The sequence below is a fragment of the Mauremys mutica genome, chromosome 20, assembly GCF_020497125.1.
Source record: "Mauremys mutica isolate MM-2020 ecotype Southern chromosome 20, ASM2049712v1, whole genome shotgun sequence".
Classification (NCBI taxonomy): Eukaryota; Metazoa; Chordata; order Testudines; family Geoemydidae; genus Mauremys; species Mauremys mutica.
Genome location: NC_059091.1, coordinates 26,659,314 through 26,685,335, shown reverse-complemented (window position 1 = coordinate 26,685,335; position 26,022 = coordinate 26,659,314). Strand labels below are relative to the sequence as shown.

The window sequence follows — 26,022 nt, the reverse complement described above, 5'->3', positions numbered from 1 at the left end:
TCCCGGGGGGCGGAGGGGGGGCCAACATGGCTCATCACCCCCCTGCCCCCAATGGGGCCTTAAAACCTCAGGGGAGCCGGGGTGTGTCTATGGTGGTGGCAGACCTGGAAGGGGGGCGCTGGATCGTACCTGGGAGCACAGGAGATGGGATGAGTCCCCATTGGGTCAGGGGGCGCATGCCAGATCCAGGGTAGGTGTATTGGATCCAGGGAACTGGTTGTGGGGGGGGGGGCTTGTCAGACCCAGGAGGGGGCAGTTCAGACCTAGAGAGCAGGGGAGACAGGTTGGACCCGGGGGTAGGTGGGAATCCGGAGGTCTGGAGGGCCATGTGGGACCCAGAGAGCAGGGGGGCTAGTTTGGGGGTTCAGGTGGGAATCCGGGGTCAAGGGGGGCAGGTTGGATGCAGGGGTCGAGGGGGGTCATGTGGGAATCCAGCAGGTGGGGGAGTTTGGCTCTCTCGAGTGCCTGCGTCAGCTCTTGGCCGAGGTTGTTCCATGATTCACGGCTTCCCCACGCGGTGGGAAGGGACGGCGCTCACTGGTAGTGGTCACCGCCCGGCCGTTGCCGTCTGAGGGGGCAGCCTGGGGGTGGCGCGATACCCCGGCTCCTGCCGGCTACATGGGACCCCAGGGGCAGCAGCAGCAGCAGCAAGCCCTGGGTAAAGTGCTGGAGTGTTATTATTGCAGTCCTGGGCTGACCCAGCAGGGGGCGCTGTGGGGAGCAGGATGGGAGCTCTGGCTGTGGGATACTTGGGGGGCAGGGGAGGACTGATTCCCTGCTAAGAGGGTTGCACAGGGGCTGGAGGGTGGGAGCTGCATGGGGGAATCTGGCCATGTCCCTGGGGGCGGGGGGGCAGAGGGTTCAGGGCCCCACGATTACGTCTCTCTGGGCAGAGTCACGGCAGCTCGTCGCCGGCAGGAGGGTTTGAAGGATTCTCCCTCAATTCCGGCATGGCTGGTGTTTGAGCAGCAGGGAGGGTCCTGGGGGCTCCTTGTCCCTGCATCTGATGCTACAGCAGGCTGCCAGTATGTGTGAACGTACGTGTCTGTACCTCTGTGCCCGTGCATGAGTGTGTGGTACACGTTTGTGCCCGTGCATGGGTGTGGGCGCTCCGGTATGTACATAGGTACTTGTTCACAGACGTGAGCACACATCTGCATGTTTGTGTGCATGCCGCAGTGTGTGTGCATGTGAACACTAGTGTGTGTGGTGTGTGTGCCTGGCGTGGGGTAATTATCCTGTTCAGGCACTATGGGGACTCGGGGGACAGCTGAGGGACCAGACCCAGCCCAGCATGGACTCTGGGAATAGGGCCTTGATGTGGGGGCTGTGGTGCCCCCTAGTGGCTGAGGCTGTGCAGTGCCGCTCTGTGAACACAAAGTTTTGATGGGGGAGGGGAAGGTGTTGGGGGGCTGGACTGGCCTTGGGGATCAGGTCCCCTGTGCTCCAGTCTAGCCCATGATGGTGGAGACTAAAAATTGCTGACAGGCATCATATGAAATGAGTTTGGCCCTGCTTCCAAGCTGGGCATCAGGACTCCTGGGTTCCATCCCGGCTCTGGGATGGGGGAGTGGGGTCTAGACGTTAGATTGGAGGCTGAGACCCAGGACTCCTGGGCTCTATCCCCAGCTCAGAGGAGAGGGGAGTGGGGTCTAGTGGTTAGAGCAGGGGTAGGTATCAGGACTCCTGGGTTCTGTTCCTAGCTCTGCCCCCGCACCAATGGCCCATCTCAGAAAAAAGGCCTCCAAGGGGCAAAGCCCTTCGCCCTGGGTGGGGTGGGGGGTGTCCCAGCAAGTCTGGGGCTGCCTGGGAACAGGCCCTGCTGCTGCCCCTGTTATAAAGAGCCCGAATAGCCAACACGTCCCCTCTCAGGGCAGGACGCCGGCTCGTGTTTTAACGGGGAGGGGACGTCACCCTCAGGGCCGACTGCCCTGGGACGTGGCAGCTTCTCCATCACGTGGAGTCGCACAGACGGGCTGTCCCCTCTCCAGCTCTGCGCTAGCTCCATCCCCAGCTATGGGCTGGATGCAGGAATCCCTGGGTCATTCTCTGGCCCATGCAGTGCAAGAGGCCGGATCAGCCTGCTCCCGTCCTGGCCTTAGACTCTCTGAATTAATGGCTCGGCCTTCGCTCCCAGGGGAACCCCCCAGTTCCCTCGTCCTCCATGGAGTCTCCCCGGGGGAGATCGGCCGGATCTGAATTTCAAAGCCGCGCCCCCTTTCTAGCTCCCGTCCTAGGAAAGCACAATGGGGTTCCCCAGCCCGCTGGGCTTCCCCTTTGCACAGCACCTCGGGCACTCGGCCCCAGGTCCTTTAGCATCTGGTTCTTCGCACCCGCGTGTGGTTAATGACTCAGAGCAACAGGCTACAAATAAACACCAGCAGGAGGGGGCGGATCTGGGGTGACACCTGAGTGAAAAGCAGATCAACAGCAGCCTGTGTTGTGCCCCATCCCCCCCTTGGTGCTTCCCCTTTCCAAGTGGGTTTGGCCATTGCATGGACGCACTGGGTGACCTTGGGTAAGTCATTACCCCTCACTGTGCCTCAGTTTCCCCATCCTCCCTGACAATGGGGGCTCCTGGTCTTTGTTGCTCATACACACAATAAAAGACCCAGTTGTCCTGTCCAAAAGCCCAGTTCTCAACTGGAACCAGTTAAAAAAAATATGACCAGGAATCCCAGCTGGGGCTGATTTCCCAGTGCACCAGGTTTCTGCATTTTTAATTCCACCATCGGCAGGGCCCTGACTGGCCATTGGCCTGGGATTGGCAGGACTGGGGCTGCTGGGGGTGTGTGCAGCTGAGTGGCGGTTACCATCTATCTGCCCATGGGGCCTCACCCTGTCTCTGCCTTCCAGGGCTCTGCATCGCCCTGTGCCTGTGGGGCACCGTGGCCCAGACTCCTGGTGTACAAGGTAAGACTGACTCCTCCTGGCTAACCTTCCCAGCGCTCCCGGCTGCCCGGGCTCCTGCCTCCACCCCCTCCGGCCCCTTTCCCTTGTGGGAGGAGAGCAGAGTCAGGGGTCTGGTGAGCCGGGAGCAGCCCCTTGGCGTGGGCGTCTTGGGGTGGGTTTACAGAGCACGGTGGGTGCGTGCAGGGGAGAGGAGAAGGCCCCTGTGTAGCCCTCCCCTTCCCTTCCCAGCCCTGTGGCCGGCAGAGAATAGACCCTGGGGCCCAGGGCTCTACACTGGGGGCTGGAGTGAGGGGCAGGTCCCCTTTGTAGCCAAGGGCCGGGTTACTGACCAAACCGAATCAAACCCCTGATGGCTCAGACGTTAGAAGTGGCATTTGTAGGTGCCCCTCCCCCTCTAAAATCAGGCTGAACTGAAACCTGGGACCCACGTGCCCAGCTTGGGGGGGGGAGCGTTTGGGATCCGGACTCTGCACCCCGAGCCCAGCTCTGCTGCAAACCCCAAGCCCTGCAGCCAGCTAAGCTGCGCTGGGATCCTTCCCCTCACGCTGGTCAGAGGGACGGATCCCAGCGGAGCCCCAAACACGGGGCAGCTCAAGGATCCAGGAGCCCCCGTAGGCAGGTCACAATCTGGGTCATGGGAGGCAGCTCAGGATCCAAACTAGCCTCGCGCCCGATTCCGCTCTCAGTCAATCCAGAGCAGAGCTGGGCAGGGATTTCCCAAGGAACCATTTTTTGGCCAGAAAATGCTGATTTTGGGGGGGTGAAAACAATTTTCAAAACGAACAATTCCCGTTTTCCGGTATGAAACGATGTTTCGGTTTGAAGTTGACGCTAACGAGAGTAACGACGACAGCAACAAAAAGGAGAAAAACTGGGTGAGATCGAAACGTTTCACTTGAACTGATGCCCGGCTCTGGCAGCTCTGCCTGTCTGTGCCTGAGGCAGGTCCGCCCGTGGCGGGGGGTGTGTGTGTGTGTGTGTGCAAGTGGGGCAGTTTGCCCCAGGCCCCCACGAGAATACAGTATTCTATAATATTGCAATTGTTTTATGGAAGGGCCCCCAAAATTGCATTGCCCCAGGCCCCCGAATCCTCTGGGCCGCCCTGGCCTGGGGCACCCCGGGGAGCCAAGGCCTCCTGTGCAGCCGAGGGCAGCTTGTGGCCAGGCGGTGGAGGCGTCGGAGCTGTTTGCCAGGCGCCCAGGGATGAAAATCAGCGAATGGGGCGTGTGAAAGGAGTCGATCCCCCTGTGTGTGGGGGGGAGCCACTCTGCACTGGCTGACCCTGCCCAGCTGTTCCCACCCCTGCAGGTACCACTGGGGACTGCAACAACCATCTGCTGTGCCCAGCAAACGCCACGTGTGTGAACAGCACCCACTGCACCTGCCTGGATGGATACCAGCCAACGGGGAATCACTTCTTCACCGACCCAACAGAGACCTGTGACGGTAACGGGGCTCCCACGTTGTGCTGCGGGAGCTGGGACAGAGCAGGGCATTAAGGGCCGGAGCAGCCGACTCCACTGACTCCAGGGCCTGTTGGGGGTGCTCAGCCCGGCTGGGGAATGAGGGGAGGCAGCAGCTCGGGTGAGGGCCACCCTCCTGGGGATCGAACCGGGGCCTCCAGAGTGAGCAGCAGGAGCCAGGAGTGTTGGGCTCTGTGAATGGGGCACGGGTGGGGGGGGCCCATCACACTGACCCGTCTGAATCCCAGCCTGGGCCCTAATCAGCCCCTGGGTGTGTAGGGGCAGAGGGGCCCCACGGGAGCAGAATGGGGCAACCCTGGCTGTACTTCCGCCCCCTCGTGCCACGCAGGGATCCAAGGAGGGAGGGGGCAGAGAACAGGCAGCTTGTCACACACCCCACAATACACAGGGAGCCTGTAGTCCCAGGGGGAGTCTCCCCCACCTCAGAATCAGGCCCTTAAGCACTAACCGCTCAGGGCCCCAATCACCTGGGTCCCATCACCCAGCTCAGTGTGGGGGTTGGGGGCTGATACGGGGAACGTCTCCCTGCCAGGACTGTACAGAGCGTCCCCTCTTGCATTACAGATATTAACGAGTGTCTGGGGCCGAGCCCGCCAGACTGCGGAGTCAACACTCACTGCACCAACGTGCCTGGGAGTTACTACTGCACCTGCACCGATGGCTACGAGCCCAGCTCTGGGAAAGCCAACTTCACGCACGCGAGTGAGAACAGCTGCCGGGGTGAGCTCTCCCCTGGCCCCACCTGCTGACACCCCCCCCTCGCACACACAAATGCTCGTTCCAGGTCTGGTGCTGCACTGTGGCTGCTGCCGGCTTTGGCAGTGACCCGAGGGCCTCAGTGAGGCTGTGATGAGATGTGACCCTCGCCTGCTCCCACAGAGCATGGGGCCGGGCTCACCCCTGTGCTCCGGCACTTGGATGGGGAATAAACAGACCCACAGAGCAAACTCCTTGTGCTGCAGAGATGCACTGGGGAGAGGGGAGGGGACCCTCGCTGGCCCCAGCACGCAGCATCTCGGCTGCTAGTGTCCCCCTGAGCCTGGGAAGGGGCCTCGTGTCTGGGCCATGGAAATAGCACCGTGCGCTCTGCCCCCTACGGGCCCTGGGGAGGAGAGAATAGCCACAGCACAGTGTGCTCCAGCCCCACCCCCGATCCTCCCCCACGGGTCCTGGGGGGCAGGGAATAGCTGCAGTGCTGGGCCCCGGCCTTGGCCCTACATCAGGGGCTAGGAGCAGGGTGGGGGCAGGACCCCGACAGCTCAATCTGGAGGCTTCACCACCCTCCTAGTGAAATAGTGTTTCCTAATATCCAACCTAGACTGCAATTGGAGACCATTACTCCTTGTTCTGTCATTTGGTACCACTGAGAACAGTCTAGATCCATCCTCTTTGGAACCTCCCTTCAGGTAGTTGAAAGCAGCCTAGTGCCGCCTGAGTGTAGCAGAAAGGTCCGGGATTCTTTCCTCCCACCCTGCAGAGTGCGGCGCTGCTGATTGGCCACCGGGGCCTGATTAAGCTGATCCCATTGGGCCTCCAGCAGCCAGACCCCGCCCCTCGCGCTCCCTCAGCACGCTGCGGGGGAGGGGCTGTGCGCTGGCACGTGTTTAACTTTGACTCCAGAGGCAGCCGGGAGCTGGAGCTGCTGGGGGCGAGGGGAGTCTGGGGCGGCAGTCAGGGAGCAGGGGGAGGGTTGGATGGTTCAGGGGTGGGGGTGTGGAGAGGGGCTGGGGCAGTCAGGGAGCAGGGGGAGAGTTGGATGGTTCAGGTGAGGGGGTGTGGAGAGGGGCTGGGGCAGTCAGAGCAGGGGGAGGGTTGGATGGTTCAGGGGTGGGGGTGTGGAGAGGGGCTGGGGCAGTCAGAGCAGGGGGAGGGTTGGATGGTTCAGGGGTGGGGGTGTGGAGAGGGGCTGGAGCAGTCGGAGCAGGGGGAGGGTTGGATGGTTCAGGGGTGGGGGTGTGGAGAGGGGCTGGGGCAGTCAGAGCAGGGGGAGGGTTGGATGGTTCAGGGGTGGGGGTGTGGAGAGGGGCTGGAGCAGTCGGAGCAGGGGGAGGGTTGGATGGTTCAGGGGTGGGGGTATGGAGAGGGGCTGGGGCAGTCGGAGCAGGGGGAGGGTTGGATGGTTCGGGGCTGGAGGTGTGGAGCGGGGCTGGGGCAGTCAGGGAGAGAGGGGGGTTACAGGCAGGGCCGGCTTTAGGCCAATTCCACCAATTCCCGCGAATCGGGCCCTGCGCCTAAGAGGGCCCCGTGCCCAGTGAGAATCTCTTCCCTGGCTAGAGGCGCCTTTTTAATTTTTACTCACCTGGCGGCGCTCCGGATCTTTGGCGGCACTTAGGCGGTGGGTCCTTCGCTTGCGCTTGGGTCTTCGGCGGTGGGTCCTTCAGTGCCGCCGAAGACCTGGAGTGAGTGAAGGACCCACTGCCGAAGTGCTACTGAAGACTCGGAGCACCGCCCAGTGAGTACAAGCCCCACGTATTGTTGGGTTTTTTTTGTCATCCCTTCCGGGGCCCCGTCGAAACTGTTCGAATTGGGCCCCGCACTTCCTAAAGCCGGCAGGGGAGGAAGTCTGGGCCTCTTTCCAACAGCAAAACACAAGCACATAAAAGCAGCTGTCAGCGGGAAGTGCTATCAGCTGGCCCAGGCAGCCTGCACAGCACCCGCCCGCTTGCCTGGGCTGTATTATTAATGCATTTTATTTGGAAGATGCAGCCTGAGCGATTTAAAGGCCCCAAACACAACTGAAAGAGCCGGGAAAGTTGCAAGCTTTCTCTGCTGGGCTTTTCATCTGGGTCACACAGTGCAAACCTGCCTGAGGCACTGCACAAGAGAGATTCATTGGGGAAGTTCGTGCATCTCACAGCTCCAGCTCTTCTTAGCTTGCAGCCGTGGCATGAAAGGATTTGGGAGCAGTTAACATCACCCGGCTCAGTGCGGGGGGTTGGGGGGTGTGATACGGGGAACGTCTCCCTAGCAGGACTGTACAGATCATCCCCTCTTGTGTTGCAGATATTGACGAGTGTCAGGGCCCAAGCCCGGCAGACTGCGGACCCCACGCAAACTGCACCAACACTCCTGGGAGTTACTACTGCACCTGCACTGATGGCTACGAGCCCCGCGCTGGGAAAGCCAACTTCACGCACGCGAGTGAGAACAGCTGCCACGGTGAGCTCTCCTCTGCCCCCACCGCACCCTGCTCAGTTCGCCTCTCCGCCCATAGGCTCATTCCAGGCCTGGTGCTGCACCAGAGGCTGCTGCCATCTGCGGCAAAGGCACCCGGTCCACTCACCTCCCTAGGTAACCCATTCCAGTGCTTCACCACCCTCCTAGTGAAATAGTGTTTCCTAATATCCAACCTAGACTGCAATTTGAGACCATTACTCCTTGTTCTGTCATTTGGTACCACTGAGAACAGTCTAGATCCATCCTCTTTGGAACCTCCCTTCAGGTAGTTGAAAGCAGCTATCAAATCCCCCCTCACCCTTCTCTTCTGCAGACTAAACAATCCCAGTTCCCTCAGCCTCTCCTCATAAGTCATGTGCTCCAGCCCCCTAATCATTTTTGTTGCCCTCCGCTGGACTCTTTCCAATTTTTCCACATCCTTCTTGTAGTGTGGGGCCGAAAACTGGACACAGGACTCCAGATGAGGCCTCACCAATGTCGAATAGAGGGGAATGATCACATCCCTCGATCTGCTGGCAATGCCTCTACTTATACAGCCCAAAATGCCATTAGCCTTCTTGGCATATCCAGCTCCTTGTCCACTGTAACCCCTTTTCTGCAGAACTGCTGCCTAGCCACTCAGTCCTTAGTCTGTAGCAGTGCATGGGATTCTCCCATCCTAAATGCAGGACTCTGCACTTGTCCTTGTTGAACTGCATCAGATTTCTTTTGGCCCAATCCTTTAATTTGTCTAGGTCCCTCTGTATTCTATCCCTATCCTTCAGCATATCTACCACTCCTCCCAGTTTAGTGTCATCTGCAAACTTGCTGAGGGTGCAGTCCATGCCATCTTCCGGATCATTAATGAAGATATTGAACAAAACCGGCCCCAGGACTGACCCTTGGGGTACACCGCTTGATACCATCTGCCAAATAGACATGGAGCCATTGATCGTTACCTGTTGAGCACGACGATCTAGCCAGCTTTCTATCGACCTTATAGTCCATTCGTCCAGCCCATATTTCTTTAACTTGCCGGCAAGAATACTGTGGGAGACTGTATCAAAAGCTTTGCTAAAGTCAAGGAATAACACGTCCACTGCTTTCCCCACATCCACAGAGCCAGTTATCCATAGAAGGCAATTAGGTTAGTCAGGCATGACTTGCCCTTGGTCAATCCATGCTGACTGTTCCTGATCACCTTCCTCTCCTCTAAGTGCTTCAGAATTGATTCCTTGAGGACCTGCTCCATGATTTTTCCAGGGACTGAGGTGAGGCTGACTGGCCTGTAGTTCCCCAGATCCTCCTTCTTCCCTTTTTTAAAGATGGGCACTACAATAGCCTTTGCTAACATGTGGAGTTGCCTTAAAGCCCCACCTCCCGGAGTCACGTGATTCTGCTTTTGGCTAAAATCAAATGGATTTTTTTAAAAAAGTGTTGTGATTTTTAAACCAATCTCGTGACTTTTTTGCAGCCTGGTTCGTGGTTTGGGACTTTTATTGATTGCTTGGCGTTGGTGATGTTGTTAATGCACCGTCATTAAGCTTACCCAGGATCTCTGAAACTAACCTATATGCCTGGAGGGTGAAACTAACCAAGGTTGCCCTGAGGTCTCGCTCTTTGTCTACACCACACCCGGGCAAAGTGTCTGTTCTGACTCCCAGCCTGTCTTACAAATTGGAAACTGAGCCTGTGGATGGAAGGTCGCCATGTCTCTTGCCATGCTGCCTAATTCCACCGAGGCACAAGCGTAGGTATGTCGTTAGAAGCTGGAACATCCGCCCAATCCTGCAATCAGAGCCCAGGATGCTCTTTCGTAGCAGAGCTTTGAGGTGGGGGAAGGTCAGGTCTTTGCAAAGCAAACTGGGCTGAGACAGAACCAAGGACTCTGTGTTGGATCAACCTTTAATACAGCTTGGGCTCAAAAAGCCCCTTAGTTTCTGAACTCCATTAACCGAACCCTCAGCAGCTGCTAAGGAGCTGGTATCACAAAGGAACCAGCTTGGGTCATCAGCAGGAATCAAACTCAGGACCTGTCTGCTGAAAACTCACATCTTGGCTGCTGCAGCTAAGGGAGTAACTCCATTAGCCAGTCATTGTAGCAGGCTGTTATCAACTTATGGGAACCAGCCACTAGACCAGGACAAACTTGCTCTCTCCTTGTTCTGAGGCACAACATCATCATCAAGAGGTCGGCACATACAAGGCCCCTCACAGGCATGGCGTAGGCCCGTTGCTTCCAAGAGGTTTAACAATGGAGCAAAAGTTGAGTTTTCTGCCAAAGGAACAAGGGTTTTGTTCCAGCCCTGATGCACTTCCGGCCGTGAGCCAGGAGACACAAAGCTCCTCTCAGTGGGGGGGAGCAGAGGGTAAAATCTGTATGGTGAGGCAGGGGAGACACATTCTTGCTCTCCTATTGAGGAAGGAAGCTGAAAGCTTAATGGGTCAGATGTGAGACTGAGACTCTAGTCTCAGCTCTGTTACTGCTGGGTCTCCTTGGGCAATTCCCTGCCTCAGATTTCTCTCCCACCTCCTGGCTATTTAGACTGGAAGCTCTTTATGGCCGTGTGGGTGCAGCGCTCTGGGTGCTGCCTTTATGCAAATAATGACGGAGGGGAAGGGTCGTAGCGGGAAATAGCAAAACGCTGCCACGGGAAAGAGAGAGAAGGGGAGTCTGAGAAAGAGCTGCTGGAACTCGGCCCACGGGAAGGATCCGTGAGTGCTCTGGACTCTCCCCGCTGACTGACTTGTTTGCTGATGTCCAGGGAAGATTTTAGCCACAAGGATTTCTGTGAAATGCAGAAGTGTTATGAATAAATATTGGGGAGAGCTTAGCTTTCTTCTATAGAGCTGCCCCTATTTTGTCAAGAAAGGTTGCCACCCATCTGTCCTAAGGGGTGGTGACTGATAGGCCACTGCCAGGGCTGGCTCTAGACAGCCGCAAAGCAAGCATGTGCTTGGGGCAGCACATTTGCAGGGGCGGCAGGGATCCAGCCTGGGAGCTGAGAACCAATCGGGGGCCCTGGGAGCTCTAGTTCTTTAGTTAGTACCCTGCCTATAGAGCCAGCCCTGGAGCAGGGAAAGAACTACATTTCCCAGGTTTCCCTTGGCCGCTATCAAGAGGAAAGGGAGGGGGAGGGAGGGAGGTAGCTGAGACCTTCTGCTGCAGCTTGCTGTGAATGGAGGGCTCACTGCTAGAGCGGAGTGGCACTGTGAACGGTAGAGATACCATATTTTAACATTGAAAAAAGAGATGGGGTAGCCCCGCCCCTTATCCACTCCCTCCCGCTGCATTGGGAGGGAAATCCCGGACCTTTTGAGAGTTTTACAAATTCCTCCCAGACGGCTATTTAAAACCCCCAAAACCGGACATGTCCGTGAAAATATGGACGTATGGTAGGTAACCCTAGAATGGGGAACAAGTATGCCCAAGGAGTAGAAGGCTTTGGCCCAGAGCCGGGGCGGCAAGGGGTGCAGGTGAGGGGGAGGAGAGCCCAGGGCTGAGGCCACAGGGGGGTGCGGGTGGGAGCCCAGGGCTGGGGGTGGGGGCAGCCAAAAATTTTGTTGCTTGGAGCGGCAAAAAACCTAGAGCCGGCCCTGCCCTAGGCAGGAATGAGTTGATATGAAAATCTGATATGAAAGCTCTAACGTCTGCTCCTCTCTTCCCAGAGCTCCAAGTCACCAGCATTAACTCCAGCGCTGAGTTCAAGGGAATCAAAGAGACGTGCAGGAATTTCTCTCTGCAGGTACGTTTGACCCCATCATTCATTTGTTGGGGATTTTGCTCTGTGTTTTTTACCACCAATATGGAAATTCCCAGACCAAAACCTTTGCTGTTGGAATTACGGTGACCTCTGTAAACCCCATCCAAGATCAGGGCAATTCTGTGTTTGTTCCTTTCATCCCTGGGACTCGATCCTCCTCATCCTTCTCGGCTGGTCCCATCTACATGCGATCAGCTGTTCAAGTCCTTCTCCATTCCAGTTTGTCTTGAAGCGGTTCCTCAGAAACTCCATAGCTCATCACATCCTTTTGCGTGACAGTCACCCATCTAGTCTGGAGTCTCCCAATCCCCTTATCTTCTGCAGCTAAGTTTAGCACCTTGTTTCCTGTTTGTTTTCGGACCTTTTCACACACCCACACCATCTGAGCCTGGTTCCCTCAGTTTTTCTATCATTCATCCTACTTTCACTCTTCCCTAGTTCGCTCATTTCGAACATGGTCCGTCCTTGTATCTCCAAGCATCCATCTTAACATTTTCACTTCCTCTGTCTTCAAGAATAGCTCCTGGCTCTTCCTCAGTCCCGGCTTTCAGAGTCATACAAAAGTGCAGGCCTGGCCAATGTCCTCTAGATCTTACTTTTCTGTTTGACAGGCATTCACCTATCGCAGAACACTCCTTCCAGGGGTGGCTCCAGACCCCAGCATGCCAAGCGCGTGCTTGGGGCAGCAAGCCACTGGGGGCGCTCTGCCGGTTGCCGCGAGGGCGGCAGGCAGGTTACCTTCGGCGGCTTGCCTGCGGAGGGTCCGCTGGTCTCGTGGCTTCAGCGGACCTCCCACAGGCACGCCGAAGCCGCGGGACCAGCGGACCCTCCTTAGGCAAGCCGCCGAAGGCAACCTGCCTGCCGTGCTTGCAGGGCCGGGTTTAGGTTTTTTGCTGCCCCAAGCAAAAAAAATTTTGGCTGCCCCCCCACCCCAGCCCTGGGCTCCCCCCCCGTGCCTCCCCAGCACTGGGCTCTGCCCCCTCCCCCACCCGCACCCCCTGCCATCCCAACCCTGGGCTCTGCCCCCCACCCGCACCCCCTGCTGCCCAAACTCTGGCCTCTCCCCCCCACCCCACCCTCACTCCCTGCTGCCCCAGCCCTTCCCCACACCAGTGCTGACTCCGCCCACTTCCCCCCTCGCCTCCAGTCAGTCCAGCGCTGGCAGGGTTGGGGAGAGCAGCGGGGCTCCCAGGCCACACCTCAGCCCCGGGTCCCTCCAGCCGGGGCTCCTGCCTCCAGGACCGGCCGGGACCCGGGACGGCAGAGCTGGGGGACCGCCCGGCAGAGGGTTGAGGAGCAGGGCAGGGCAGCCCCAGAGGGAGCAGAGCCCGGAGAGCGGGACACAGACCCTGCACGGCAGCACCCCGGGCACTGGTCCCCACTAGGACCCCGCTGCTGCTGCTGCTGGCCGCCCTGCCGCAGTCCCTGGGTGGCTCGGGCTGCTTCGCCCAGCCCCGGCTGTGGTGCTCGGGGGAGGCTGCCTTGCGGCACCTGCAGGCGGCTCTGTGCGTCCTGGGGGGTGGCCCTCAGCCCGAGTGTCCCGTGCTCGGAGCCCGCCCGGCGGTAAGATGCAAGTGCTGCTCCATGACGCAAACTACAGTGGCCCCAGGGGAAACCCCCGTGCAGGACGCACTGCTGCTGCCAGGGGCAGCTCTAGGCTTTTGCCACCACAAGCGCAAAAAAAAAAAAAAAAGCTGGCTGGACGTGCTGCCCCTGAAAATGTGCCGCCCCAAGCACCTGCTTGGTTTGCTGGTGCCTGGAGCCGGCCCTGCGTGCTTGGGGCGGCAAAATGCCTACAGCCGCCCCTGACTCCCTCCCTTCTCTCCCTTTACTCCAGGCCTTTCCCAGTCTGCTTATAAGTATTTTGTTGAGTTCATCTTTTTCTTGTACTATCATAGAATTGTAGGAATGGAAGGGACCTCGAGAGGCCACCTCGTCCAGTCCCCTGCACTCATGGCAGGGCTAAGTATTATCTAGACCAGAGGTGGGCAAACTACGGCGACCGACCTGCCCAGCCCTTGAGCTCCTGGCTGGGGAGGCTCACCCCCAGCCCCTCCCCTGCTGTGCCCCCTTCCCTGCAGTGGTGCTGCCGCGCGGGTAGCACAGTTTGCGCCCGCTCACCTCTCAGGCTTTCCAATAAACCTGTCCTGCCGCTCTGAGTGGCATGGTAAGGGGGTGAGGGGATGGGGGGATGGATAAGGTGCAGGGGGGCAGTCAGGGGATGGGAGCAGTTGGATGGGACAGAGGTTTGGGGAGATCCTGGGGGGACGACAGGGAGAAGGGGGAGTGGGATAGGGGGTGGGGTCCTGGAGGGGCAGTTAGGGATGGGGGTCCCGGGAGGGGGCAGTCAGGGGACAAGGAGGGGGGGGTTGGATAGGGGGTGGGGTCCCGGGGGTGGTGATCAAGGAGCAGGGGGGGTTGGATGAGTCAGGGGTTCTGAGGAGGGCAGTCAGGGGGTGGGAAGTGGGAGGGGGCAGGGACCAGGCTGTTTGGGGAGGCACAGCCATCCCTACCTGGCCCTCCATACTGTTTTGCAACCTCGAAGTGGCCCTCGGGCCAAAAACTTTGCCTACCCCTGATCTAGACTATCCCTGACAGGTGTTTGTCTAACCTGCTCTTAAAAATCTCCAATGATGGAGATTCTACAATCTCCCTAGGGAATTTATTCTAGTTCTTAACTATCCTGACAGGAAGCTTTTCCTAACGTCCAATTTAAACTGCCCTTGCTGCATCTTAAGCCCATTGATTCTTGTCCTATCGTCAGAGGTTAAGGAGAACAATTCTTCTCCCTCCTCCTTGTAACAACCCTTCATCTGTTTGAAAACTGTATCATGCCCCTTCTCAATTTTCTGTTTTCCAGACTAAACAAACCCATGTTTTCTAGACCATTAATCATTGTTGTCACTCTTCTCTGGACTTTCTCCAACTTGTCCACATCCTTCCTGAAATGTGGCACCAGAACTGGACACAGTACTCCAGTTGAGGCTTAATCAGAGCGTAGTAGAGCGAAAGAATTACATCTCATGTCTTCCTTACAACATTCCTGCTAATACATCCCAGAATAAGATTCACTTTTTTTGCAACAGATTTACACTGTTGACTCATATTTAGCTTGTGGTCCATTATGACCCCCCAGATCCCTTTCCACAGTGCTCCTTCCTAGGCAGTCATTTCCCATTTGGAATGTGAGCAACAGATTGTTCTTTCCTAAATGGAGAACTTGGCATTTGTCCTTGTTGAATTTCATATTATTTACTTCAGACCATTTCTCCAGTTTGTCCAGATCATTTTGAACTTTAATCCTATTCTCCAAAGCACTTGCAACCCCTCCCGGCTTGGTATCATCCACAAACTTATAAGTGTTCTCTCTATGCCATGATCTAAATCACTGATGAAGATATTGAACAGAACCGGACCCCACTCGATATTCCCTTCCAGCTTGACTGTGAACCACTGATAACTATGCGCTGGGAACGGTTTTCCAACTAGTTATGCACCTACCTTAGAGTGGCTCCATATAGGTTGTATTTCCCTAGTTTGTTTATGAGGTCACATGAGACAGTGTCAAAAGCCTCACTAAAGTCAAGATATACCACGTCTACTGCTTCCCCCCATCCCAGGCTTGTTACCCTGCCAAAGGAAGCTGTCAGGTTGATCTGACAGGATTTGTTCTTGACAATCCATGCTGACTGTTACTTATCACCTTATCATCTTCTAGGTGTTTGCAAATCGATATCAAACCTTCTAAAACTTCTGTAGCTTTGCTAGTGGCTGGTCCCCAGACTTACACCCGCATTGTCTTCCTGCAGGAGAGCATTGAATCTACAGATCATGTACTCTGATTTCTTCTGCTGATTTTCATGCCATTTCTTTCCTATATGCACCTTCATGTCTCTCTGCGTCTTCCTTCACTTCCTCTTTCCTCTCCCCCACTAGCACGACATCATCTGCAAAAGACATGTGCCAGGGGGCCACTTTCTGGCTGCTTTCTGTCAATGCATCCAGCACCGATGTGAACAAAAAGGGGCTTAGTCCAAAGCCTTGATGTATTCCAGCTGTTACAAGAAACTGTTCCCTTTCTCCACATGAACCTCTTGCTGTGGCAACAGCGCCATTGTACATGTCCTGATATTAAAGCTTTATTCACTCAATGAGGGGTGTCGGGATCAGGCCCCGGCATAAGGCAAACACCCGTGTTGGTCGCCCTTCAGTGCCTGCAGAACTCACCCTCTGCCCTGGGTCTCTCTGCAGGGAAAGTGGAGCAGCAGAAGCAGCAGTTTTTGCTCTTTCTTTAATTCAACCTTAGAAATTTTGATGTCCACGTTTGGAGACGGGAGTACAGCGTTATCACTGGAGGTGAGAGGCTCTGCCCCTGGAATGTGCCCTGCAGACTAGTGCCCCGTGTGCGTCCCAAAGCCCTGCGTGCTGCTGTGCCGGGTTAGGAGTCTCACTGGGGGGAGGGAGACATGTAGATACTCCTCAGAAAAGATCTGTGCCCTCCACTGCCGTGGGGAGGGGGGTGCACCCTCTAGTGGTGTTTGTCTGTGTCTGCGCGCACATGCCCTCAAGTGGTGTGAGTGCACGTTTGTGTTTGTCCACCCACATGCACCCTTTAGTGTTCAGAACTGTTGTTGTTCATCAGAGATGCTATAGTGCTAACAGTTAATGGGGATTCTCCCTCAGCTCATCTGTCAGTGACCTGAGTTTTTCAGGCAGCAGGATCTGGGCTCTATCCCGGCCCTGCCAGATATTTCCAAGCAGCTGCCGAATGCAGCATAGAGACAGCCTATGAAGCCGTGGGCTTGTGACAATGTTGTTCCCTGGCCTCTGAAATGGAGGAGCGAAGAACGAATGACAAAGGTTTCTAGCCCCAGTTGGCTTCAGGTCCCAGTGGGGTCCCAAGTCAGCCTCAGTGGACCCCCTTTGTAAAGGGCTCCCCCCCTGAGAGCACTGCAGCCCCCTGAACTGGGAGAGGCTGTGATGCCCAATGCCCCCTGGGAACACAGGGGACGTGGCACCTGAACCCCCGGACTCCTCACTCCCAGAGCTTTTCCTTTCCTGTCCCCAGAACGTGACTCTCCGTTTCAACGCTCTCCTGAACAGCACCTCCCTCTGGGACGGCGGAGACAAGTGGGAGATGGTGTCGGCCGTGACGGTCCTGCTGCAGAGCGTGGAACGGGCCGCGCTGGCCACTGCGCTCCGGTCTCCGGAGAGGACAACACAGAACGTGACGACAGAGTCTCTGGGTGAGGGGGGACGTGTGGCTCTCAGCGCCACCTGCTGGCTGCCGTGAGATACGGGGTTACACACTGTGCCCCAAATCCACTGGAAGTTAGAGCCTTTATACCATTGTGATGTGAGCCTGTGTTCAGTACAGACACAGAACAGCACGGCCCCTGCACCAGGAAATATAACCCTGCCCCGCCAGTGCCCCCAGGAGCAACAGCAAAGCCTGAGAGGGGTTTAAATGTGATATTTGGCATTTCACCACTAGGGGCTGCCACGCTGAGCCAGGAGCCTCCCCCCACCCCCACTACTCCCCCTGCTGGGGACGCAGCATCCCCAGGGAGAGACAGCCAGAATGGGGGGAGGGGAGATGGGGGGTGATCAGTGGAACTAGGGGGGGCTCCAAACTTCCCCCTCCCACAGTGTAAAGTGCCCTGAAGCCCCCCGGCTCCAAGTGGAGTGGGAGGGGGGTGGATCTGGCCCGGAACGGACAGATTCCCAGGGAAGTGGTTTCACAGCGAGGGGCTCTGTCATTCCTCACCCCCACCCCCCACAGCTATCCAGACGCGGCTCGTCACAGGGAACTGCAGCCAACCCAGCGAGGTCTTTACGCTGAGAGCTCACGAGGAGACAATGGTCGTGCACTGTGATACCGTCACCGGGGCAGCCATACAAGGTACCATCCTGGGGAGGGCGACACCCACGGACCAAACCACGGCACAGAGAAATTCCCTGGCACCGAACCCCAGACTGGGTTCCCCCCTTCCTCCCTCCCTCCCTCCCCATGGATCCCCTGGCCAGCCCTGGCCTCTGTCTCTAGCCCTGGAGTGCTCCTTGCTGGCTGAGCCAGTGGTTCTCAGGCTGTGGCCATGGAGCTGACACCTTCGTTCCTGCCTGTCCCACAGCTTGAGCCCCCAGCAGTGAGGAGTTGGGGGCACAGAGGGGAAACGGCTCATGAGAGGGTCTCTGGTATTAAGTGGGTCCAGAGACTGGAAAGGGCAGAGACTCACTAGTCTAGCTAGACCCCCAAATGGAGATATGGGGGACTAGGGTAACGTGTACCCTCAGTTGCCATATTCAGGGCCCCGAATCCTCCGGCACCAGGGGAAGCTCATCCCTGGCCACCCCCTCTCCTGGTCTCACTGAGAAAATCCGTATCTTCATCTCTGCATCCTGCAGCTCGACATTTCCAGCCAGTTAGTCCAGTGGCTAAATCTTAAGAGTTGTGGCCAGGATCCTGGGTTCCATTCCCAGATCTGCCACAGACTTACTGTGACCCCTGGGCACCTGGCCGGCTCGTTCTTTGCCATTGTGTCCCCAGCTCCCTAACGAGGGATCATCTCCTCTCCCAGCAGGTTTGGGGGCTGCTGCTTTCATTTCCTACTCCACCCTGGACTCCATCATCAGTGCGAGACGTCTCAGAGATGGAAACCTACCGGCTGGTGTGAAGCTGGAGAAGAGTCACCTCAACTCCAGGGTGGTGAGTGGGGCCATCGGAGATGGGAGACCCATTAACCTCTCCAGCCCCGCAAACTTCACCCTGCGCCACAGACAGGTGCGTGGAGGGAGATCCCCTCGCTTTGCTCCCTAGCTGGAGCTCCAGAGGGACCTATAGAAGGTACCATCTCCTGCCGGGCATTTGGGCCGTGCTGCCTTTCTGGTTCCTGATGGTCCTGAGAAGAGGAGGCCTCCTTATTCCTGATGCGTTGGCGCTGTGTTACTGGAGGAGGTTACCGGGGGTCGCACCACGACACAGGGCTGTGCAAAGTGCTCTAGGGTAACAGCTCCGCCTAGCTCACCCCTGAGCCGGAATAACTGGAAAGCCGCTTTCTGTAGATAGTGGGGTTCAGGGAATCAGCATGAAACTCTTTGATACGGTAATGACGTGGTTAGGGTGAGTATGTGTATGTGTGCACACAGCACTGCCCTCTGCTGGATGCTGTCGGAACTGCTCAGCCTTGTGCCAGGTTCCTCATAGTGCTAACGGCTAGCAAGGATTTATTACCCTTTCACTCCAATAGCAGGGCCTGGGCTTTTGGAGCAGCAGGATCTGTGTTCTCTCTCTGCTGTCACCGGGATGGCCCCAGTGGGCACTGGGGGCTGCGTGGGGAGAGCCGTGGAGCTGTCAGTGGCCTCGGGTTTGCTATAGACATGTGATAGCAGAAACGACGTTCTGTGGTTCTGTGAGGATGAGGATGATTCTGTTGTGTTTCCAGGCCAAAAAAGAGGAGGAAGAGGCTCTCTGTGTCTACTGGAAAGTGGTGGCCGAGAGCGGCAGCTGGTCTCCAGACGGCTGCACCACCGTGCACACGAACAGCACTCACACCACCTGCAGCTGTGACCATCTCTCCAGCTTCGCCGTCCTAATGGCTCCCACCGCAGTGACGGTATCTCACCGTGAGACTCGGGTCACAGGGCAGGACCCTGAGCTCCGCACTCAGCCGTGGGCAAAGCTCTCCCTGGAGCGACTGGAGGCTTTGCTGGGGAAAAGGCTGAGTCGGAGCCGAGGGGGCTGGGCTGGGGTCACTGGTGATTCTCCCTTTGCTGTGTTACAGGAGAGTTACCCACTGACCATCATCACCTACGTGGGACTGACCCTCTCTCTGCTGTGCCTCTTCCTGGCCATCCTCACCTTCCTCCTGTGCCGCTCCATCCGCAACGTCAGCACCTCCCTCCACCTGCAGCTCTGCCTCTGCCTCTTCCTGGCCGACCTGCTCTTCCTCACCCAGGTGACCCGCCCTGGCAGTCAGGTACGGCCTGATTCTCCTCTGCCCTGTTCCTCCACTCGCAGCAGGGCTGGGGTGTGTGGCTTTGAACCCCTTTGTGCTCCCTGGATTCTGGGCTGTGCAGGACACTGGGGGGATTCCCACAGGGACATTTCCACCCCGTTAGGCCCCTTCACACTGGGCACAGTGCTCTGAGTTTCCACAACCCCTGCAGTTCAGCCAGTTCTATCTCTATGTCACAATTTCCCTGTGTCTCGATTCCTCTCCTACGTGATTTGCCCATGGTCACCCAGGGACTCTATGGCAGGGCTGGGAACAGAACCTGGATCCCCTGAGCCCTGCTGCCCTGCTCTAACCACTAATCTCTGCTCCCTTCCTGCATCAGCAATGTGCACCCACAGGACCTTCTGTAGACCGACGAACCTGCCGTCTCTGGGTCACGGAGCGCTGTACCTGGAGAGCTGTGCTAGCAAGAATCCCGGTGTGACCCCCACAGCAGGCCTCCCCATACTCAGCATTTCCCTTCCCCACTGCAGTGCCCCTGGGCTCTCTGTCTTCCCCAGGTGGCGTGTGCTGTCATTGCTGGCTTCCTACACTACCTCTTCCTGGCCTGCTTCAGCTGGATGTTCCTGGAGGGGCTGCACCTCTTCCTCACTGTCAGGAACCTGAAGGTCGTGAATTACACCAGCGCCAGCCGGTTCAAGAAGAGATTCATGTACCCGTTCGGCTACGGATTCCCAGCCCTGGTGGTGGCTATTTCTGCAGCGGTGAATCCTGGTGGCTACGGAACTTCCACACAGTACGTGCAGTGCCCATCCCGAAGGGGAGCTGGGATGTGGCTTCCATGTGCTTGTCCGGCTCACCCCAGGTCTGACTTGAACCTAGATTTCCCGGCTCGCCCTGCCTGGGAGCTGAATGTCCCCCTGGGACCCTTCCCATCCCCAGGGACACGAAGCTGCCCCGAGTGCTGTAGTTGAGTTGCCCCCTGTCAGACATCTACACTCCTCACCCCACTGACGATGTGGAAGAACAAGCCAGAAAGATCCCAGCTTGACTCCAGATCCCAGGTTGGGTTTGTGGGGCTGGTGGGTAGGAAACAAATGCACCTTCTTCCTGTGTGCAAATCCCTGAGCATCCTCTCTCTAAAGTGAGCGACGCCACTAAAACAGGGTGTGGCGTGTTCTAGACACCCCAGGCGAGATCCTCAGCTGGTGTAAATCAGGGCAGCCCCACTTCCTTCAGTGCAGCTAGGCCAATGTCCCTCCGCTGCATGTCTGGCCCTCCATCAATACTGCGCCCATCCACCAGAAAGGGTCATGTGAGGAGGTGGAAGAGGAAGTGGTGGCTGAAAGCAGGAGATGCTGAGGTACATGGGAAGGGCTGTTAGCCTGGTGCCCGCAAGAGAGTCAGCCATGTCACAGGCAGGCTGAGATCCATCTCGCTTTTGAGAGCCAGCTGCCCTGTGACACCCCCTCTCTGCCCCGGGGCTGAAAAAGGGCAGTAATCCCATTAAAGTCACCTTCTTCTTCCTCCCTCCCTGTAGCTGCTGGCTCAGCCTGGACAGAGGCTTTCATTGGAGCTTCCTGGGACCAGTCTGTGCCATAATCCTGGTGGGTACCTCACAGAACCACAGGGCCCCATTCTCCTCTCCCCTCTGCGACCCCATTGATTTCAGTGAAGCAGGGAGGGGAACGTGGCCCATAAAACACAAGGAAAGACCCAGTTAGGTCCCACCTGGCTCATCTGCTGTGGTCAGTCCCGGGATGAGTCCCTGTGCTGTGTCCCCAGGCCTGCAGCCGTTAATCGGGCATAGCTCCCAGGGACGTCAGCAGGAGTTTTGCCAAGTGAAGACAGAAGAGTTTGGTCTAGTCGAGTTAATGACCCAAGGAATGAGGAAAGGAGAGGGCTGCACTCTGCAGTGGTTTTTGTAGGGCGGAAACAAATGTCCCTCCATATTCCTCCCTACCCCTGGGGAAGTTGGGGAGGAGGGGCAGGGGGATTTGTTACAGCCTGGAAGTGGCAGGAAATATTCTAGAGGCAGGATCTGGAATCTCTGAGCCAGATCCTGCTCTCAGTTACACCAGTGTAAACCCAAAATAACTCCTGACACCACTGGAGAGGCTCCATATTGAACTCTGAGCAGCATCTGGCCTCTGTGATCCCATTGATCCATCTCAGCCCTGGCTGTGCTGTCAGCACCATGCATGGGGAGGGACCGAGAGCTGCCAGGGGATATTACAATAGAGGGGATGATTCCCACCAGAAATGAGCAGTCCCTGGTTCTGCAGTGTTCGGCTCGGTCCCCTGGGATCGTTCTGTGCCACAGCTGGAGTCACCAGCCCCGGATGGGATGTTTTACAGGAAATATTTCCCACTCTTCCCACAGATAAATATAACATTCTTTGCCCTGACCCTGTGGATCCTGAGAAACAGACTCTCCTCCCTCAATGCAGATGTGTCCACCCTCAGAGACCACAGGTGAGAAGGCAACAAAACAATCCTGGAGGGTCAGATGCCTTGGATTGGAGAGTCCTTGGCACCGGAGGGTGTGAGGGATTTCAGGAGGGGAACAGCATATCTAGGATCCATGGGAATGAATTCCCAGTTTGTTTGCATTGAGAGTAACCCTGTCCCATATAGGAAAGCAGGGGCCAGTAGCTCCACCCCACTCTGCCTGGATCCTCCTGACCCGATTGCTCTCCATAGGGTTATTGTAACGAGATCTCACCATCTGCCTTTATCCAGGTTACTGACCTTTAAAGCCATCGCCCAGCTCTTCATTCTGGGCTGCTCATGGAGCCTTGGTCTCCTCCAAGTCGGCCCAGCAGCCACGGTCATGGCGTATTTATTCACCATCATCAACAGCCTGCAGGGAGCCTTCATCTTCCTGGTGCACTGTCTCCTCAATCACCAGGTAACACCCACGGCCCGTCAGCGCCCACCCAGTACCTTCACCGGCCTCTTGGTGGCCATGTCTGATCTTCTCAGTGTTAGTTACATAGTGCAGTGACCATGTCCCTCACTCTCCAGGTGAGACAGGAATACAGGAGATGGATCAAGGGATTCCGAATGTTCCGCACGAAATCTCAGCCATCCGATCTGTCCATGTCTGCTGTCCCCACCACCAGCACCAAGACGGTAAGAGGTCCTCTGCTCTGCTCCAATACCAGCCTGTAACACAGTCATCTCTAGCTGGGTCTCATCACTGCTGTAAAGGTGCTTTGCCCCCTTAGTGATGCAGGATTGGTTATGAGCCAGCTGGGAACGTCACTGCAAGTGTCAGTGAGAGTCGGTCACTGTTGAGGTGTATCCTAGATGTCTTAGGCACCAGAACAGAATGTCCTGTCCTGGCACCTCCGTGTTCCCTTCCCTTGGCTCTCCTGGGAGCTCCAGGGGTCACTCACTGTGGCAGGCATTGGCTCTTGCAGTGTAATGATCTGATTATATCCGATTGTCCCCTGGGATTGAAACCTTGTCAGTGCAGACGGATCATCCCCAATGGGCAGTGAGCACCGTGAAGAATTTCTCTTGGCTCCATTATCCCGATGGGTCAGGGTCCAGGGGCTTTGTGTGTCGCCTCCCAGAGACAACCCACCAGTTCGCACATTACACTCTCAGTGGCCTTGGAACCTACTGTCATTTTTCTGCTTTTCTTGCCAGGAGTAACCCTTCTGCCAGGTGGAGTCGGAAGCAACCAGGGCCGGGGTCAATACCTAGTGGGTTCCAATACAAAACCGAACCGGCTGGAGCCCCCCGTGACGTTGTGCTCCATGTGCTTTATGGAAATATGCTTATGAATATGACATAACTGGAATATGCTTTACGCTAAATATCCCTTGGATGGTGTCTTTAGAAAGCTTGTAATCTGCAAAGTGTGTTCATCCTATTTGTTTACATGAATTGTTTGGGTGTGTGGGAGCTCTGAGGTTCCCTGCTCCCCACGGCAGCTGAGCAGTTGTGGGGGATCCTACTGCCTGCAGCAGCAGGGAGCTCCAGTTCCCCGCCACCTGCGGCAAGTGGGAGGTCTAGGGTCCCCCACTGCCCATGAGGGAGGGCTGCTGCAGGGCCTTCTCATCTCCCACAGCAGCTGAGAGCCCCGGGGGTCCCCCTCTTCCTGCCATGGCTGGGCAACTACAGGGGGTCCCCGACTACCAACAGCAGGGCAGCCGGGGACGCTTGGTGGTGGAGACGGCCTTCCCCATCCAGGCCGCCGCGCCACATGCAACCCCCTTCCACCGCGTCAAGATGATCGGCATTGCGGCTGAGCCCCTCGGGGAGGAAATGGGCCTGGGCAGCGGGGACACGCCAGGTAGGGTCCAGCGGAGGCGTCCGGGGGGTGCCCCATGGCCTTCCTCCCCCATCAGACTAGGAAGCTTCCCGCCCCCTGGCCAGTTCTGGGGTGGGGATTATTGGGGGGCAACGCTAATTGGAGGGGAAAGACCTCATGTCCGTGACCTCCGGGACATAATCGTAGCTTTAGCCATGAGCAAACTCCTACCCCAGAATATATTGAGCAGTGTCTTTCTTGGGCGTGGGAAGCCCTGTTAGAACCACCCCCAGCAGCTGGAATATTCCACAGAAAAATCAGGCGTAACCCCATTAAAATCGGTAGAGTTACTCTGCCCTGCACCCGGGTAACTGAGAGCAGTAGCTGGCCCACCTCAGCCCCGCACTGGTGTCCCGCAGCTCTGACTCGTCTCCCAAAGCCCTGGGAAGTGGCCAGTCTCCAATCTCAAGGGTGGATTCTCAGGGGAAGGAATAACCGACGTCCTGGTGAGGAACCCAGAGGGAGATCGTCCCTAGGACATTACAAGGCCTGGAGGTTGAGGAGATACCAAGAACCTTTCACCGCCAGAGCAGCAGCTGACCCCTTGTTGATGAGAGGGGCCAGACCAGCCTGTGTTGGACCTGCACCCTAAGACTATCTACCTCCTCTGTAGCTCATTTCCTCAGAAGGTCTCAATGTCCTTTACCAAGGAGGCCATTATCCGTATCCCCATGTTACATAAGGTTCCTGGGAAACAAGTGGGGCGATAGACGGAACACATATCCCTATCTTGGCACCAGACCACCTTGCCAAAGAGAACATAAACCGAAAGGGATACTTCTCAATGGTGTTGCAGGTGCTGGTGGATCACAAGGGCCGTTTCACCGACATCAGTGTGGAATGGTCAGGAAATGTACATGACGCCGGCAGCTTTAGGAACTCCAGTCTCTTCAGAAAGCCGCAAGAAGGAACTTTCTTTCCAGACTGCAAAATAACCATTGTTGACGTTGAAATGCCAGCGGCTATCCTTGGAGACCCAGCCTACCCCTTGCTCCCATGGCTCATGAAGCCATACACAGGCAGCCTGCACAGCTGTAAGGAGCAGTTTAACCATAGGCTGAGCAAGTGCAGAATGGTGGTGGAATGTGCCTTTGGACGTTTAAAAGCCCGCTGGTGTAGTTTGCTAACTAATTTAGATCTCAGTGAAAGCAGTATTCCCCTTGTTGTTGCTGCTTGCTGTGTGCTCCATAATATCTGTGAAACAAAGGGAGAAAAGTTTCCGGTGGGGTGAGGGGTGGAGGCAGATTGCCTGGCAGCCAACTCTGAGCAGCCAGACACCAGGGCAATAAGAAGAGCACATTGAGGCGCACTCCGTCTCCGTGAGGCTTTGAAAACTAGTTTCATCCCTGAGCCACAGTGATGTGAAACTTACATGTGTTGTTGCTTACCAAGCTTCCCCCTTCATTGCATGTCCTCCCCTGTAAACTACACCCCTGCTGACCACAGTGTGCTGAGCGAATAAAGAGCCTGTTATCCTCAATCCATTAACTTTTATTAGTCTTACAAACACTGTTGAGAGTCAGCAAAGAAAAGTAAAGAGAAACTGGGGCTATGGGGCTGATAACACTGTGAGGTGGGGGAGAAACAAGGACCCGTTGCTTACGATTTGTACTGCAATGACAATCAAAGCTGTGGGCATGGGCCCCTTCTGTTCCTTGTCCCCTCCCCTGGAGTTGAGTACAAGGGATACCGGAGCTTCCCCTCTCCCCCCGCCCCCATCTTAGGAAGTCTGGGAGAGAAGGATGTGGGACTTGGCAACAAGGGCAGCAGGTTCAGCATAGGGTGCAGCGGGATTCTAGTGTCCAGCTGCCTTTCTTCAACCTCAACCAGACGCCTCAACATGTCTGTTTGATCCCTCATAATCCAAACCATCTCGTCCTGCGTGTCATGCTCCTGTTCCCTGCATACTCTCCTAGCCTCACGGTCACTGTGCATGTTCTCCGACAGTGCAATCCTCCATGCACTGAGCTCGGGCTTGTCACTCTCGGAGCCAGGCATTAACTCATTGAACACGTCCTCCCGAGCCTTCTTTTTCCACCTTCTAGTCTGGAAAAGTCACTGTCCTGGTGTGGAGGATGCGACCACGGACAAGGTTTCAGCTGCAAAGAATGCAAAGCACAAGGGTAGCGTTGACAGTGCAGACATTGTTTGAGGTGCAAGGTTAAATCTTTTCATAAAAGAAACAGCCCTCAATGCACTTCCCCAAGAGCTACTGTGACGGTGCCTCCCATAAGGCTTTATGGGAATATGACATAACTGGAATATGTTTTGTGCTGCCTGTGCCATGTAACATATCTCTGAAAAGGTTATGGTCTGCTATATCTGTTCATCCTATTTGTACACAAATATCATTTTCTACTTGAGGTTAAGAATATTGGCTGTATACTTGCTTGGTTTCTAAGTAAGCTTTGTGAGGCATTTGGTCA

At 56.4% G+C, this 26,022-nt stretch overlaps 1 protein-coding gene across 1 annotated transcript; it reads left to right on the top strand.

Annotated features, from left to right (window-relative positions):
* Nucleotides 1-618: 618 nt before the first annotated feature.
* LOC123353842 (adhesion G protein-coupled receptor E3-like) lies at nt 619-23,360 on the top strand. The gene is made up of 18 exons (XM_044995259.1): nt 619-658; nt 2,857-2,913; nt 4,204-4,359; nt 4,962-5,117; nt 7,401-7,556; nt 11,223-11,299; nt 15,569-15,673; nt 16,386-16,563; nt 17,100-17,219; nt 17,896-18,098; nt 18,760-18,930; nt 19,099-19,293; nt 19,833-20,068; nt 20,813-20,879; nt 21,656-21,747; nt 22,015-22,183; nt 22,300-22,411; nt 23,182-23,360. Exons 1-18 carry the CDS (start codon nt 619-621, stop codon nt 23,358-23,360), a joined length of 2,469 nt encoding a protein of 822 aa, XP_044851194.1.
* Nucleotides 23,361-26,022: the final 2,662 nt, after the last annotated feature.

What these genes read in the sequence shown, in the direction of transcription:
- LOC123353842 (XM_044995259.1), top strand. Translation starts at nt 619, where the DNA reads ATGGGACCCCAGGGGCAGCAGCAGCAGCAGCAAGCCCTGG. An exon ending in GTACAGCGTTATCACTGGAG is followed by an intron (nt 15,674 to 16,385) that starts GTGAGAGGCTCT and finishes TCCTGTCCCCAG; the next exon opens with AACGTGACTCTCCGTTTCAA. An exon ending in TGGCTCCCACCGCAGTGACG is followed by an intron (nt 18,931 to 19,098) that starts GTATCTCACCGT and finishes GCTGTGTTACAG; the next exon opens with GAGAGTTACCCACTGACCAT.